The 17,457-nt window shown below is 40.5% G+C and overlaps 1 protein-coding gene across 1 annotated transcript in view; it reads left to right on the top strand.

Annotated features, from left to right (window-relative positions):
- Positions 1 to 10,278: 10,278 nt before the first annotated feature.
- The window catches only part of si:dkeyp-73b11.8 (BPTI/Kunitz domain-containing protein), a 33,113-nt gene continuing 25,934 nt past the window's right edge, over positions 10,279 to 17,457 (top strand). The window contains exons 1-2 of the mRNA XM_028823012.2: positions 10,279 to 10,443; positions 15,150 to 15,338. Coding sequence (XP_028678845.1) covers positions 10,365 to 10,443; positions 15,150 to 15,338 — 268 coding nt within the window. The 5' untranslated portion in view covers positions 10,279 to 10,364. The remainder of the gene's footprint in view (positions 10,444 to 15,149; positions 15,339 to 17,457) is intronic.

Genomic DNA, 17,457 nt, shown 5'->3' with positions numbered 1-17,457 from the left:
CTATCTATCTATCTATCTATCTATCTATCTATCTATCTATCTATCTATCTATCTAAAATCTGTTTGGTGTTCAGTGACCAACACTCACTCATTCTTGCTTAACCTGCTCATCACAGATCCCAGCATCACAGATCCCAGACCAGCACTCAGAGATCAGCAACTTTACAAACAAAAACAAATACTTTACAACACAAACCTCCCAAACAATAGATATATTCCCAGAACAAAGCCTGACATTAACAAATTAGGGTTTGTGATGCAATTGCCATTATTAACCCTTTTCACATGAAAGTAACAGTCTCTTTTTACATTCCTTACTGTTCTATAAGAGGTCGATGGAAGCAGGAAGGAAGCTGACGCAAAAAATATAAACATTCTGTCCTACCAGGAAAAGTAGTTGGGCGTTCCTGAGAAAATACAAAAAAAAGGGTTCATCTTCTGAGACGCATCTCACTTGTAAATCTGGACAACAACCCAACTTCCAGTAGATGGCTTGAGTTTTGAATTTCTCACCCTTGTGTGCTATTGCTGCTTGCTTCACCTCCAGATGTCTCACTCTTTCTCTCTCCTCTTACTTTTCTGGGTTAAATCTCTTCTGGCAAATTGTCATGTCCCACAAGCACAAATGTTCGGAAAAATATTTCCAGAAATAACCATTGTAAGTAAGTGGACGCTAGGTGGCACTGTTGCCCACCTTTTTCCCAACAGACAGACTCAGGACACAGGTTAAAAGCACTAAGAAGACTTTAAATCTTTTCTTCTTTTGAAATAGTGCCTCCAACCCACCACAGCCATAATAAACACAACAATAAAGTAATACTAATTCCTAATTTCTCCTACACACCTCCCAGCAAGCGCTGTCCTCTATCACCCAACTCTGGCTCGCTTGCTGGGTCTCCACCAGTCCTTTCTATAGTCCGGGTCAGATGGAGAATTGTATTTTTCTTCAGCCCGGAAGTACTTCTGTGCTTCCATCCCCGTGACTTTGAAATATGTCCAGGCTATGTAAACAGTAGGGAATCCCCAGTCTCCCTGCAGTGTCTCCTGGTGGCACCCACGGTACCCAGCAGGGATGTGTTGCCAAACTCCAAGTCCTATAGTACCCTGCGGGCATACAGGGAACTGCTGCAGTCCAGGGAAGCTGCCATCTATCGTCCTGGGGAGTCAGTGTCCTTTAATAAGCTGCCTTCCCCCATCCTTCCGTTACTGGAGCATCTCAGCCAGGATAAACTGCTGGCCATCCCTTACACCGTCAAACCCCAACTAAATACAAGAAAGACCCTTGAAATATCTTTATAAAACAAAAGGGTTTATTTTCCAATAGGCTCTGCAAAAAAGGAATCTCTGAAGAGCTCAAAGGAGATGTCTGAAGAGGCAAGGCAAACACAGCAAACAAGTCCCAAATCAGAATAAAAAAGGCATACTCAAAAACAGAGCAGAGGTTCAAAAATCAATAAACACAGTCCCAATACAGAATCCAAAGACGTCGTCAAGAAATAGACCTCTGGAACAAAAATCCGGGAAATCACAAGTCAAGGCAAAAGGCAAGACAAGCAACACTGAACTCCTTAGCGCATTTGAAATGAACCGCCAGGAACTATGGAAAGCCCTCCCATAAATAGGGTGGTGGGCCACTCCTGGTGGTAACTGGCAGGTGGCCCCGCCCCTTGGGGAACCACCCACAAAACACAAGGGACATAACTTAGATCATTACCGCTTAAAATTGAACAGAAAGAAAAATGTACATAATAAACAAAGAAAAATAAATACAAAATGGTATAAAATTAGACAATACAAAGCAAAACACAACTGTGAACCCTAGCCAGGAGGAAATGCTGGCTGAAACATGACAATTGTCCTTTCCCTGCACTGTCTCCTCCTTAAAGGTGCAGATCCCCAATAAGAGGAAAACCCACATCAACCTAATTTCCCAGATTTACATATAAGAAGAGGGAAAGCTAACAGAATTCCAACAGTACATGCAGCACTTGCTATAAGTGAGTTGAATTTATTCTGAACACACAGGAGAAGGACATTGACCAGAAATTGAATGCAGAACCCAGGATCCGTAACGTTGCACTACTCTTTAAATTTCCTCAGGTTGAGATCTTCCTTCTGCCATTTCACTAGATTTACTGACAATTTATAATCCATCGGATTTCACCCATTAGTGTTCACAATTACATTCCAGGATTTCCTCTAATAATTGTAATCAGCATATCAAAGCTGGCACAATGCCCACTTTTAATGCAGCAGGCCATGCAGTGGGAATTTGTTGGATGCAGACATTGACTAAACACCTAAGAGTGCTGATAGTATATCATGGACTATTACTTGTGCAAATAAGCAAGCTGTGTACTGCGCAATACAATGAATAGACACATAGACATGTACTGTAGTTGCTGCTTTTAATAATCTGTCCAGCAGGGAGCACCAAGCTCCGCAAGTGGACAAGAGTCAAGGTTAGGAAATCCACTGTGGAAAGGTTGTTCCACTTGCAGTACTGCAATAAAGCTACAATGACAACAAAATAACCTCAGCATCAACAAAACCAGTCATGGCACAAATAATAATTTAATAATAGTTGCATTAAATCATTTTTACATTTAGTAATCTATTGAAACCAACAATATTTTAATAATTTTCTACATTTATTCTGCCATGGTCCAAGAAATCCCCACGGACTAATACAGAGCAATAATGGAAATAAGAAGCAAGAAATCATATTTAAAAGAAAAGCAAGCAATAAAACATAAAACATCTCTTATGAACTGAAGAGTTCCTAAGCATAAAAGTACCAAAAAAAATCTCCCAAATATGCCCAATAGAGGGGGAAATAACATCAAACCCTGGCTATTTACAAAATAAGGCAATGAAGAATCTTTATAAATAAAAAAAAAAATGTAACAATATGCTCTGTTAAACAAAAATAAGCTCAGAGGGGCACAAAGGCACAGAAGACAATGCCTTCAAAAAAGACAAATAAGAAACAGATGATGTTGAAATACAATTCACCAAAAGAAGAGAATACATGTAAGAGAACTCACCACACCACAAGCACATTCACAATAAACCACAAAGAATTGTAGGTTTTTCTCAGCCTTTATAGGGCTGAGGGTAGACCCTGAATAGTGGTGGATAGTGTGCCCCATCTCTTAGACGGACACCCACAAACTGCACGGAACATAAAGGAAGACATACAGGTTCATTGAAACTAAATGACTGACAATATCTTGGTATTATATAAAAAAAAAATCCTGCAACGAGACAAGACTTTATTGAAGAGATTTTTTCAAGTCCCGCGAGAAGACTTTTGACATGAGATTGTTTCAAGTCCCGCCCTCCTCTCAACCATATTCAAACACTCACATGGTCCACTCACATCTCATTCGTCTGAATGCTTTTGACAGACACATTTCCTGCTCTCTTAGCTCTTATAAATTTTAACGTTTTACTCACTTTAAGGTCCCAATTAAAGAAGGCGTATTATGTCCAGATATTACTGATGAATTTATTCCCAAAGGGATATCAACAGAAGAAATGACTACACGGGCAATCCTAGCACCGAGAAACAACGAAGTCAAACAAATTAACGCGATTAAAGCACTAACTAGCACATACAGTGCAGTGAAGACTGGTGATGAAAACCAGACAAATATTTTTTTACTTCTATTTTTTGTTTGTTTGATTCATTTGGAAATTAAACAGGGAGTCCCCTTGAGCCCCAACCCTTGTATCTGTTTTGGTGCTTCCTTTTCACAGATATAGGCAGACCACATAGTGTACATACTGTTTTTATTACTGTATTAACTGATTGATGTCTGGTGTCCCTAAAGAATCAGAGTATACAGTGTAACTGCACCTTAATACCCATCTGCACAGTTAATTATAAAGCACAAAAAAAGCAACATACTGTAAATTCAAGTCTCTTGTTTATGCCTGCCAGACCAGTCTCACCAGGATCTCCCTTTCCACCTATGAACAGCTGATTAGGCCAGCAAGACAGGCTCTCTGGGAGCAGCCTACAGGTGCATTAGGACAAAGCCAGCAGGTATAAAGACACAGAAAGTTTTGGGGATACACGGAGGGTTTCACATTTAGGGAGCAGTACAACAGATCCTTTATTCACAGATGCCCAGGTTCATGATGGCCTGAAACATGAGGCAGTTGTTGTTGGAATACCTAGACCTGGATTTCATACCAATCAATCTGTTTTGTTAATGTCCTCATTTCAGTAATGACTTTCACATTTTGGTGACCTCCTTTCACTGATGATCCCTTTTTTCCTCATGTCTCAATATCTCCAATGGTTTCTTCTCATTGAAGAGTCTCTCTTAAGTATGACATTCTTTCTTTGATGAACTTCTTATATGGTTTAATTTTGTGGCTGACCTCGTCTAATCAATGGCCTTCACTGTTTGATGAGGTCCTTCTCCAATGTTTTCCTGTCATTAATGACCTGCTCTCTTTTATTGATGAGTGCCTTCTGAGTGATGCCCTACTTGTGTGATTGCTCCCTCTCTTTTATATGATCTTAACTCTTTGATAACTTCCTTTTCCTGACTGTCTTATGTCATTGACAATCCTCCCTCTGATAGCATCTATTGGTGGTTGACTTTCTGTTAATGGTGGCTTAAGTTCTTTAATGACTTCCCTTCACCAAAGGTTTCCTATCATTGATGATATCCTCTAACCAAGGACATAAATGAATTGATGTCTGCTACTTAGTTATGTCTAGTTATTGTGCCTGAGTTCAATAATTATCTATACTTTTTCATGACCTCTTTTGCTGACTTTGCTGACCAATACCTTCCTTTTGCAACAGACATCCACTACTTGCCAATAGCTTTCACTCTTCAATGAGTGAAAAACATTTGTCAATAATCTCTTGTCACTAATGATAATCTTTCACTGATATCCTCCTTTGGTGACTGATCTCTTGTCAACAATGACTTCCACTGCTCAATTACATCATTTCCTTGTTTGTGGTTTTTCTTCAATGACCCACCCAAATGATTCCTTTTGCAGTTGACCTCTTCTCAAGAACGACCATCACTCTTTGGTAACCACCTCTCAGCGATGCTATCTTGTCACTGATGACCCCGTCTCAATGATATTCCCATTTGTTTCTGAATTCTTCTCAGCAATGTCATCCTCTCATCAGAGCTGAATAGAATGTGCAGAATTAATTGATTATTATCAACGTTGACAGAAATTCACCAACTTTTCCTGGAATACATGGAATGACTTTGATGTTTTGCATATGTGACACAAGCGGAAGACCTCATATCATACTGCTTAAGAGGTAGGCACTGTGAGTAGATTTCCACACAATGCCTGAATGCCAGAACTCTATCACTTGTCTTCCTAATTCAAGCACATCTTGAACCAAGAAAGAAGCAAGCTGTAATTACAAACCCTATGGTGAAAGGGTAGATAGCTTTTAACTGTCAGCACTCTTTTATTGATTGTTATTGTTTTATTAACTTCTAGAGGCCAATTTTGATGGGAGTTCTCAAGGTCAATATACAGAATAAAACATCAGTAAAGCAGTGAATTTGGGTGATCTCTGGAAAAACAACAGTATCAAAATAAACGCAAAGATGTGGCTGTTCGGATCACTTATACTGCCAATCACTCTATATAGTTGTGAAACCTGGATGTTAAGGAAGGCTGAAAAAAAGAAACTCCCAAAGGAAGATTCTCTGCGTGCATCTGCTGAACAAGATCAAGAGTGAAGAGATCAGGAGGTGTCTAAACCAGACAGAGAACACTAGTGCAGTTGGTACATCTAGGACAGCACCAGAGGCTTGGTCATCTATGATTGCAAATCATGGCTATGTTAAAGGAGTTAACAGGTCAGAACACTCAACGCAAACATGGTTCCAGTCAGCACTGGAAAGATTTAACAGTATCAGGGAGGCTATTTTGTGGGCTGCACACAACAGAGCTAAATGACACCTGGCTTTCAATTCATGTGAGAGCCAATGGTAACAATGCCATCTGTTTTCTCCTCCATGGCTCCCAGAAACCACTCAGTGAGGGCACCACAGCCACGTCCCTGCTCAACTAAACCACACCTCTTCCGATCGAGACAACATAAGTTCAAGGGCTCCAGGGAGATGGCATCTCAGTCTGAGGAACACAGTCCCACACCACGGAACACTCCAACCCAGACTTGCTCAAGAGAGACGATAGCTTAGAGAAGCTGCTAAAAAGGCAAATATTACACCTGAATTCTGTTGCCTGCAGTGGGCTGGCACCCTGCCCGGGGTTTGTTTCCTGCCTTGCGCCCTGTGTTGGCTGGGATTGGCTCCAGCAGACTCTCGTGACCCTGTAGTTAGGATATAGCGGGTTGGTTAATGGATGGATGGATTCTGTTGCACCACCCTGCACTCATTTTTGTTCTTTGATTTGGACACTGGCAGTAAATAGGGTGACCCGGCTGGCACCACAAATTTTCTTTGGTTCTCCGCTTCTTTGTTTGCATCTCACTGTCTACATTGGTAAAGTGCAATGACTACATCGTACAGAAAGCTGGAAAAGAAGAACAGAGAAGAAAATAGTGGAGGCCACTTAGGTATCTGCTCCTATGGGGTCTCCTCAACTGTTAGGCCAAACACAAGGAAAAACAAGTCTGAATAAATGGAGTTGACTACGAGAAGAATTGCCAAAAACTAGATGAAAATCTGTAAACAAAAGTTCTTCTGATCTTTCACCAAACCCAGGAACAGTATGCAAAAGTCAAAATCATTATACCAGTCTAAATACTGAAGAAATAAACCCTAAACATTAATTAAACACACTCAAAATTTGCTTTTATCTGCATATTTTGATACTGCTAAATAATGAATTACTGATCACAACCCCTTGAAACCACACACCCTACCAAAAGTCCACCACATTACAGCAACAAAACCACAAAATGACTGTTATAATCTGTACTTTTGTTTAATGTGTATGTGTCTCTTTTTAACATCATTGTAGGACTTCATTTTAGGATGTTGGTTTTTTTTTAGTCACTGATTTTGATTCTGATCTCAGTTTTCAATTATTTTGGGGATTTTTAATGTTGTTAAGATTTTGTGTGTTTGTGGCAGGTTCTAAATTTTGCTCTTGTCATTAAGGTAGTGTTCTATGCTGTCGGGGTGTGCCTTCCAAGGTCATGACCTGCGGGAAATGATCCAATGAGTTAAAAGGTCCTCATCCAAGCTGACAAATTCCAAACACCCTTCCTTCATTTCAAAACTAATTATTTCCTTTGAAATTTTGATTATCTATCTATCTATCTATCTATCTATCTATCTATCTATCTATCTATCTATCTATCTATCTATCTATCTATCTATCTATCTATCTATCTATCTATCTATCTATCTATCTATCTAACAATGCATAGTACATCACACACGTCAGAGGGCCACCTTCTGTTTTACTTTCTCTTAATCTTACCATGTTGTGCAGTGTGATGTATAAGAGCTTTGATAAACTGGTGGAGTTAGCCCTTAGTCACGGCACCAGAGAGCACAATCTGGGATAGATCAAGGTCCTATAATGTTTGTGCAGGAAGAATGGTCGACTGGTTCCGTTGCTTTGTCTTAAGCCTGTGCTGTGAGTTACCAGCACCACCTTCTCTAGTATGTAAGTACAGTTAAGAGATTAAGCAGGTATGAATCGGATGTCAGGCAGGCTACAACAGGGCCCTCTAGAGTTTCTCAGAAGTATCCATTGCCTCACACAACACTTCAGGAGCTGTATTCTACTAATAAGGATTGGGCTGCACACACGTTACCTTGGCTATACAAACATTAACCCTCTTATACTCAGCCAAGCAGTGAGGGAATTATTTAAAATTGTGTCATGATATTACATGTATTAATAATAATTTAGAAAAACCCAGTGAGACTAACAAAGAAATGAATAATTTGATGGGCAGCTTTCTTTTCCTGGCCATTTCAGAAGTCTCTCATTCATGCACATTCACTGTATAACATCCACAAAATCAGGCCTTATATGATTGAGAATGCAGCATAACTTCTAGTCCAGGCTTTGATCTTGTCATCTTGTCACACCTGGACTACTGCAACTCACCAGTAGTAGCAGGACTTGCATGTGCCATCAAGTAACTGCAGATGGTCCAAAATGAAAATGCCCGTCTTGTATTCAACCATTCAAGATGGGTGTATGTCGCTCCTCTGTTCAGGTCACTACATCATCTCCCTTTAGCCGCATGCTTTAACTTCACCTCCTTGATGCCTGCCAACAGAGTAGTTCATGGGTCAGCATCTGTGTATATGGAGACATTGGTGTGATACTATGCTCCTTCATGTCCACTCAGGTCTACCAGTGAACAGTGTCTGGTGATGCATGGTATCAAATCTCAATCCAGACTCTTTTCATGTGCGCCTCCTAGTTGGTGAAACGAGCTGCCCACCTTCATCCAAACTGCTAACTCCCTCATGTGTTTAGAAAGTGATTGAAAATGCTACTGTACTGTGTATATCTGCTAAATTATTCATGAATACTTTTTGCTCTGTGGATATCACTTTTTTGTTATACTAGCTTCATAACTCTTCACTTGTGGTGATCAACTTTTGTAAGCTGTCCTGATACACTTGTTCAGCACTGTCCCTAGACTGATTTTTCTCAATTTGTAAGTCGTTTTGGATTTTAAAAAAAAGTGTCTGTTCAGCAAATAAATGTACAGTAAATGTAAATAAGATAATCTACCAGACTGCTCTGGAGAAGGGGCGTCCAGCTCCAGTCCTAGAGGGCACAGTTGCAGTTGATTTTGCATTCTAACCACTATTTTAATTAGTGATTAGTATTTGTGGCTAACTAACTTTTCCTTGACTTGATTTTTAAGACCCATAATTATTTCTTTTTTCCTAAATTAGCACTTAAACCAAAATGAAATATGAAATGAGCCAACACATGACTAGCAACCTGTGTCGATCATACAATAGCTGAAGGTGAAGAAAGGTAAAGTTCTCATTTCGCATTCTGACGGTGTTCTTAGAAAAAGAAAATTAACAGTTTTGTAAATGTCTACTGTGGCAGAATGAGAGCACCAACAAACTATGGAATTAAATAACAAGTTTAATTAACAACAAGAGTTAAAAAAAACTGGTTGGAGTAAAGTTGGGTTGAGTTTGATGTCCCAACTTAGCTGGTCATCATAGCTCACTTCACAGTTTGATTTTGTTTGGCTGCCATTTAAGGAAAAATATAACAATTCAGAAGACTGAAATAAACACTGCAAATAAAATGAAAGGAAAAGAAGTCAATTAACAGCAGAAACTGTTCACAGATGAAGAAAGTGGCAGGAAGGAAAGCCTGCCACTGTAGTTCTCTATGATCTGAGTTGGACTCCCCTGTTCTAGAGAATCTAAGGCACAAGCCCTAGGAGGGGGGGCACATGGTAAAGGCACTAAGAAAGTAACAACCTCATGGAAGAGGAAAATTAAAGTGAAATATGAATAATCCAGGGACGATTCAAGATGGAACTCACTCCACTCTTGTTTGACATTGCATAGTGGTTAAGGCTTTGCACATTAAACCCTGAGGTTGTGGGCTCACTTGATCTGCCAGTTCTCCAATTGGAAAGGCAAAAGAAATAGAACCAATTATATTTCAACTGTTTTAAGACATCTTGGATAAAGGAATTAGCCAAATGTGTAAATATTTTGGAAAGGCGAAGTCCATATAAACATGCAGGCAGCTTTTCTTTCTTCGAGATAAGCATTGTGAAAACACGTGATCAACAATCCAGAAGTGACACAATAAGTTTCTGTTTTTCCCTCAAACATAGCCTGTCTACTTCCTTCTTTCCTGCCCTCACACATCAGCGAGACATGCAGGTGAGGTTGGCCATTTTAAAGACACAGTACCCTCTTTCCCCCTTCATTTTGCATGTTTATGTATTTTGGACAACATAACTATACAAGGGACAGTCACATTCAGAGGTGCACAAAACATTTTTTGGGGTCCTCACACCCCCCAATTGCAAAGCAAAATCTAAATAGATGTTACTTGTTTTTTTTATTGTTGTAGAGCCATCAAGTAGCTGGTACTGGATGAGAGTCTGCCGGCCAAATACCCAGTACTGCTTATATAGTATAAGACAATCCTGTGGTGTTTCACGCTGAGAACCTTCCAGGCACACTCTGAAGTACTGAAGTCTCAGTTTCACATCTAGCAGCACTGATAAGATGATCCTATTATGAGTTTGCTCAGTTCATTGGCTGCTTTACTTTATTGCACAGAAAGTCCGAAGGGCAAGCAATAAAAGAGTCATCCCAGGTATACTGGCTGTCAGTATAAGTCATCACCAGCGCTGTGACGCTCCTTCTTTCCAGATCATCATGGGGCACCCTTTCATTACTGGTCTTCTACTTCTGTCCACTTGGCAGCTCAATTCTGGCCAATCAATCAACAATGAAGGTGAGCCACATTCTTTACTTTATTAGGTAGCATTCTGGGGGCAATTGGGAATGAGGAACATGTGCCCCACAAGCCATTTCACTCCGTATTCTTTGCATAGCTGGATCAGCTAGAATGTGGCTTTATTATAGTCAAGGGCTTCTCAAGTTCATGTGGGCCTAACTTTCGAATGAGTGAATAATGTATAACAAGCGTATAATTAACAGGCACTTCCAAAAATGTCAGACCCGATGGGTGCTGTTCCTTCTGGATAACTTGTATACTGTAGAGTCAGTGGGAATTAAGATGAGCACAAAATGGTGGCACATTGAGGGAGTAAATTGAGGGGAACCTGTCCATCATTCTTCTTTGAGATGTATGCAGCAGCACTGGAGAACACGTGCCTGTTTCAGAATAGTTGTGATTACAAGAGGGTCATTTTCCATCAGCTTAACAGATATAAATGTATACAAAATGGAAACAGACAGATGGGCTACTCCTGAAAATGCTCCACTGCTCAACACTGTTTTTGTAGACTTATATGAAGAAGCAGCACTAACAATGATTCATAACTGATGTTATCAATCAGGAAGCACAAAGAAGAACATGGTGGAGCACTCAGGCATGATGGATACTGGCCTGTCTTATTGCCTTACACAAAATACTGGCTAAATTAAAACTGCACCATTCCTTGGAGAGTTGATGGAGATTGAATGTAGGTAGTAACTTGTGGTGGCAGCAGATTGGAGCACATGGAGTGCAGCAATTAGGGACAAAAAAGTGAAGTATGGTCAGGTGGCATAAATATGCTGGGCTTCTGCAGTTCTCAGGGCAAATATCGAATGAGATGTGCCATTAAACAAGTATAGATAACTCAAAGCAAAAGGAATCTACATTTTGCTGCAGTATAGATTAGATACTAAAACTGACAGTGGTGGATAAGGCTGTGCCCAAGGAAATTGTGCACCAGCCTCCTTCATAATCATCTGTGTACCACCTTTGCTGTCAAAGCCCCAGTCAAGCCCCCACCACTTGCCTATAGCATTGTGACGGCTCCCTTTCAGTCCCCTTGTTATATGCGATATTACTGATGTCCAGTTCTCCTAACATTGTTTTTCCGCAATGCATCTTCTGTGTGATCCTAATCTAGTAGCATTTGAGATGCTGTATACAGTACAAAGGAGGACTGTCTGTTAAATAATGTTTGCTAGGTGATGGCTAGCTGCTGCTAATAAAGAAGAACAGTGAGGTCTTCAAGAAGGAGCAGCAGTGCGCCTGGCCAACCAGAAGACACACATTGTTTTTTTAAGAACAATAAGAAGTGAAGTCTGGAGCACACCACTGTGCCCTCATCCCAGTTCCTGAAACTGTGCCTCTTGTTAATTATTGTCCAAGACTGTTAGGCCGACTGTTTGTCTTCTGACAGTTATCTGAGCAAAGCTGTAAACTTTACAGCATGTCCACATGACCTTTGCATCTGCACCTCTCCCAGATTCCAAAAGTAACGTCTCCACCTGAAGAGGATCCTGCCTATAGTTTTACTTACTGAATTCAGGAGGAGGAGCAGAACTTGTGGAAGGTGCTATATAAAATAAAGTTTGATAAACTGAGCCCTTACTCCTTTGCTTTATTTTAAGCCTACATGGTTGCAAGTGAACAATTAATAACTAGCTAACCTTGGGGCAATTCTTCATCAATGAGGGACTACTTAGCACTAATCTGAACAGAAAACCTCAGATTCTGTGGAGCCTAACAAAGCTCAGACATCTACAGCTACTTGCTAATGTCTAAACCGCTGGCATCTTTCAGTTCTACCTGCTTGTGTTGACATGTTGTGACCTTATTTAGACGAGCTGCCTCCTACAGGCAGATCAGGTCATTTCAGGTCACTTGAACCCTTATCCACTAGCAACACAAAACAATACACAAGGTGCTGCGGAAAAGGAATCAATGAACATCAGCAGACAAAACTGACACAACTACCCTAGAATGCCAGGAACATCATGGGCAGGAAAAAGATGCAGCAGAAGGGGAAAATGGACCCTTCTCTTGCTCACCAAATATAAACAGATGGAGGAGCAGCTGGAAGTGTCTCAGACAACGCCCAAGGATAGCACCCATCAAACACCAGACTTCCTAGAAAGTTCTTATGTGCCGTCAGACACTTCTCACAAGATCTATAGAGAAACATATACTTACAGCGCACTTATGATATTTTTAATTTCATTTTCTACAGCGTGTCTGTGACCAGTGCAGTAATTAGAGGGGGAAAATGGCACAGACAGCTTCGCCAAGCCACATTCACCTTGTGGCCCCTCTGAGCCAGCGTGGCACCACTCCCCTGCTTTGAACACAATCGGAAAAATAAAATAAAATTCTTTGCAAGTGTACCATTTGAAGTGTAGTGCCTTTCAAGGTGAATACCACTCCACAGCGATTTACATGTATGAAACAGTTGTTTTACACTGACACATATTTGTACAGGGGGAGTGAAGGTGAGTGCAACAACTCACTCAGATCGCATAGGATGTCTGGGGGGGCAGAGTTCAGAATAGAATTAGGCTGTAGTTACTTTGCCACTAGGGGGCTCCACTCCGGCAGGCACTCTCTTGGAGACAAATTTAGAGCAGATCACATTCTCTCTCTTACTCTTTACTAGAAAGGTGGGACTGGCTTAGCCATGTCTCTGTTTGTCATTTTCTAACTAAACCTCCATATCCTTCTAATGCTCATCTATTAGATCTCTAGTAAAAGGTGGTAACTGGGATGATAGATAGATAGATAGATAGATAGATAGATAGATAGATAGATAGATAGATAGATAGATAGATAGATAGATAGATAGATAGATAGATAGATAGATAGATAGATAGATAGATAGATATGAAAGGCACTATATGATAGATAGATAGATAGATAGATAGATAGATAGATAGATAGATAGATAGATAGATAGATAGATAGATAGATAGATAGATAGATAGATAGATAGATAGATAGATAGATAGATAGATAGATAGATAGATAGATAGATGTCCGTGATTGAATAGCTGACTGACTCATAAGATATTTTTGGCCATTTGTAGACAACATAAGGCAGAATTATTTTTAAAAAAATTTTTCTGCCTTTATTTTAATTAAGGCAGAAACCCATGTCCCCAGAAGCTGACAAAAATCCAACCTCACCAAAAGTTTTTCATGCAGTAAATAAATAAAAAACACACCCTGGATTTGAATGCCATGCCCAGTTGTTGAGGATTTAATATGTTCAAAGGGCAATCTTTGTGCCGGTGGTTGCAAAGATGGTAGCATGACTAAATGTAATTCAGCAGCAGCAGCATTCGTTCTGGTTTTTTTTGTTTTTATCTTGATCTTATTTATATTTTGTACATACACAAAAATATGTGCAGAAAGGCTGCACAGTGGGAGGGTACTCCCTGCAAGGAATTTGCATGTTCTCCACTTGTCCAAGTGGGCTTCCTCCAGCTGCTTGGGATTCCACCCAAAAAAGATGCTGGTTAGTTGGGTTGGTGATGCTTAATTTGTCCCTTGATGTGTGTGTGTGTGTGTGTGGATGTTTGCCCTGGAATGGACTGGCACGCTGTCCAGTGATTGTTCTTGCTTTGTGTCCTATTATTGCTAGGATAGGCCCCAGCTTCACCATAACCATGCTCAGGATAAAGTGTGTTCAGAAAATGAATGAATGAACCAGTTTTTCAAGTGCTCCTTGTTAAACAGGGTGTTATACACCTGGGTACACTGTGGGAGAACAAGATGAGGTAAAAGTAGAAATGCAGGGACATCAGGATCAGGCTGCCCAGCAGGACCATGTTTGAGGACTGGAAGGCCGTTCAGGTCACATGTCTATGTATTTGTGAACTAACAACACAGAAAGAACTTCTGAGACCAAGTGCACATTTAACTGGACTGATGGTATTTTGTCTTGTCTGTTTTCTCAGACACACTACAATTTAAAGTCTTCTATTTATTTTTTCCTTGTGGCTTTAAGGCTACTCTACGCTATGCTTTTGTCTCCAAAAATGACTGTGGATAAAGCTGACACGTACTTGAGGAATACAAATTGTTACTTTAGTGGCGCAGCAAACATTCGAAAGTGCTATGACATCAGACTGTGGTGGCACTTCTGACTCATCAGGCTCCAGTTTCACTATGTGATCCAAAGGTGAAGGCCTGCATTACAAGACTGCGGACATCTCAATGACCACAGATGACCAGTTCTGATGTTATATACATGCAAGTGAAGTCTCTTCAGCAGAGGTGGACAGTGTGGTGCAATGGTTAAGGCTTTGGACCTCAAACACTAAGGTTAAAGAATAGAAATGTAACCAACTGTATCTCAAATGTTGTAAGTTGTGCTGGATAAACATGTCAGCCAAATAATTGTAATGTAAATAACTGTTACCCAGCATGAAGTATTGCATATGATGCTAGCTAATACTTTGAAGGCCACTTTACTTGATCTCCTTTTTATTCTTTTTTCTTTCAATGGATAGAAGCGAGGATCACACTTTGCAGCTGTAGTCTCCACAATGATATAGAGATTGCACATCATCTGCTCCCCAGGCTGGCATACAAAGCTGCATTTTGGTGGTTCACTGCTGTCAAGTGTCCATCGGTCAGGTGGCAGAGTTCCACTCATGATTGACAGAGAGCTGGTGAGATGCACACCTAACCAATCCCAATGATTTTCTCTTTCTCTTTCACAGTATGCAACCTGCCAGCAGATGAAGGACAAGGAAGTGATAATATTTTTAATCTTTATTATGATAAAGCCCGAGACAACTGTCAGCCCCTCTCATACCGAGGAAGTGGAGGCAATTCAAACCGATTCAGCACTGACAAGATGTGCATGAGGAACTGTTCCTCCAAAGCACATGAACTGTACCCTGAGACAGGTGAGTCCACACAAGCATTCCATGGGAGTCGGGCATTTTGTTTAAAATAGTAACTTGCAAATGATGAAGAGCAAACTGTGCGATGGCCATAAGCCTCAAAACGCCTGCAAAAGGCCAAAACCGGATCTGTCAAAATAATGAGCATGAACATGAATTAAAAAACCATTTGTCTCTGTTACAAGCAGGTGGCAAGGGTACTGAATCGGCCCAGCAGTGAACTACTGAGTAAATGTTAGCCCAGTATTATTGCAGTGGAAATTCAGCACCATATGCCCCCACCACAAAACACCTAACAGGCCATATAAACCTTAAAGGCAGCCTTGTGCAACTGACAGGAGGCATCTGCCACACCTAAAGCATTCCTACAGTGAAAGTCTTCTGATTAGAACTCATGCTGAAGCTCTTGTGATGGCTTTTAAGATTGGTAGACCTGGCAGAAGCAATAAAATAAAAAGACACAGCAAGGAAAGCCACCACTCCATATGGAGTATTGGTACTTGATGCTAGAAAGCAGGTAAGACTGAAATGAAAAGCAAAGATACTATCAGGAATATATGGCAAACTGCATGACAGCATCTCAAGTCCATGGGGCCAAGGACCCAGCAAGTCCCTTTGCATTATGGCCAATGTCACATTATTCCTGGTAAAGAAATTTGTTAGTGCGTTTAGCCCTAAGAGCAAAGCAATGTCATGGCTACTTGTGTGCCACCAATTGTTATGTAATGCTGCAGGAGACTGATATGGACAGGCTAAACATGAGACATGGGGGAGTCGGCAACAGATTTTTCCAGTTTTAGTTTGCCTATCATACATTGGTGAGGGGAGGGCTGGGAACAGACAGAGAAACTCACTGACTCACAACAAGAAAAACAGACACGAGGCACAAGTGACAGTGAGAAAAATAAACAGCGGAAAAGACAGGTAGTGGAATCAGGAGTCATTGTGATTAGTGTCCTGAGGGTCCTGTGGTCATGGACAAGCAGACAACGTAAGAAAGAAAGAGAAAGGAATTTTGGACATAATGGTTTTACAAACAATGACTCCAGGTACCTGAGAGCCATTTCTTTACACAGTGCTGAGATGCTCCAAACGTTACTCAATAATTTCACAAAGTAAATGAATTTAGACACTAAATTTGTACAATTCTTTGAGAAATTTATAACATTAATCCATGGAAGGATAGCAGGCAACAAGAATGGCCTTAAGTCTTTTAAACAGTCAAATATGTAAGAGTGAGTTTTACAGTACATTTACTGCCCTCAGTGCATATCGGGTTCCTTGAAATGAAGTTCAGTAGTTTTGACACAAGCTCTCCCTCTGCTGGTGAAAACGAAGAAGTGCACTGATTTACTTTGTAGTTCACCACGTCTAAAAAGACTTCTCTTGCAAATGGAAGTTATAGCGACTGATCCTTGGATAAACAGATTAGGAATGAATGGATGTATGGGTAAATGGCTGTTTGCAAGGTTTGAAGAGGGGTCGTGCACACCGATACACCATTCTGGCTTTCTCCAGTTCAAGCACTGGATGTATGCTTACAATATCTGCTCAGTTCTTGTCTCTTCATTGCCTGCTACAGAAGCTCAATATTGTCTCACTGAGTCCCTCATATTCTTTATCAATCACGCCAGAACAGGCAGTTTTTTCCTTAGAGTGAAATAATATTGGCGATCATAAGTGTGATTTGTTTCCGGTTTTGTGGTATAGTTATCTATAGAGCAGCGAGAGCATGGGTATAGGGTTAAGACAAACAGGGAAGACATGAGGCACACATCCAGCCTCCTTTTAAAATGGCTGAATCTCACAACAGTATTTTTTGCTATTTTTCTTCTTAAAACTAAGGAAGATTATTTGTGCCAAAATAAAATGTAATCCAACATGTTAGCACCTTAGAAATGTAATGAATATGCACATGGGTGGCTTAATTTTGTTTTTGATCGTGACATACTTAAAAATGTATGGTTGTGCATTGCACTCCCATGCTATAATCATATTGATAGCCTTCAATAGCCTCAGGGGAACCCCCCTCTTTTCCCTTTTGAATTGGCCGCGTTCAGTTTCCAAAAGTGGAAACCCCCTCCCGCCATTTGAATTGCTAGCTGTCAACAACGAGAAAGTG

Source organism: Erpetoichthys calabaricus, chromosome 17, assembly GCF_900747795.2.
Source record: "Erpetoichthys calabaricus chromosome 17, fErpCal1.3, whole genome shotgun sequence".
Classification (NCBI taxonomy): domain Eukaryota; kingdom Metazoa; phylum Chordata; class Cladistia; order Polypteriformes; family Polypteridae; genus Erpetoichthys; species Erpetoichthys calabaricus.
Note: the sequence above shows the minus strand (reverse complement) of the source record. Positions and strands in the feature narration are given on the sequence as shown.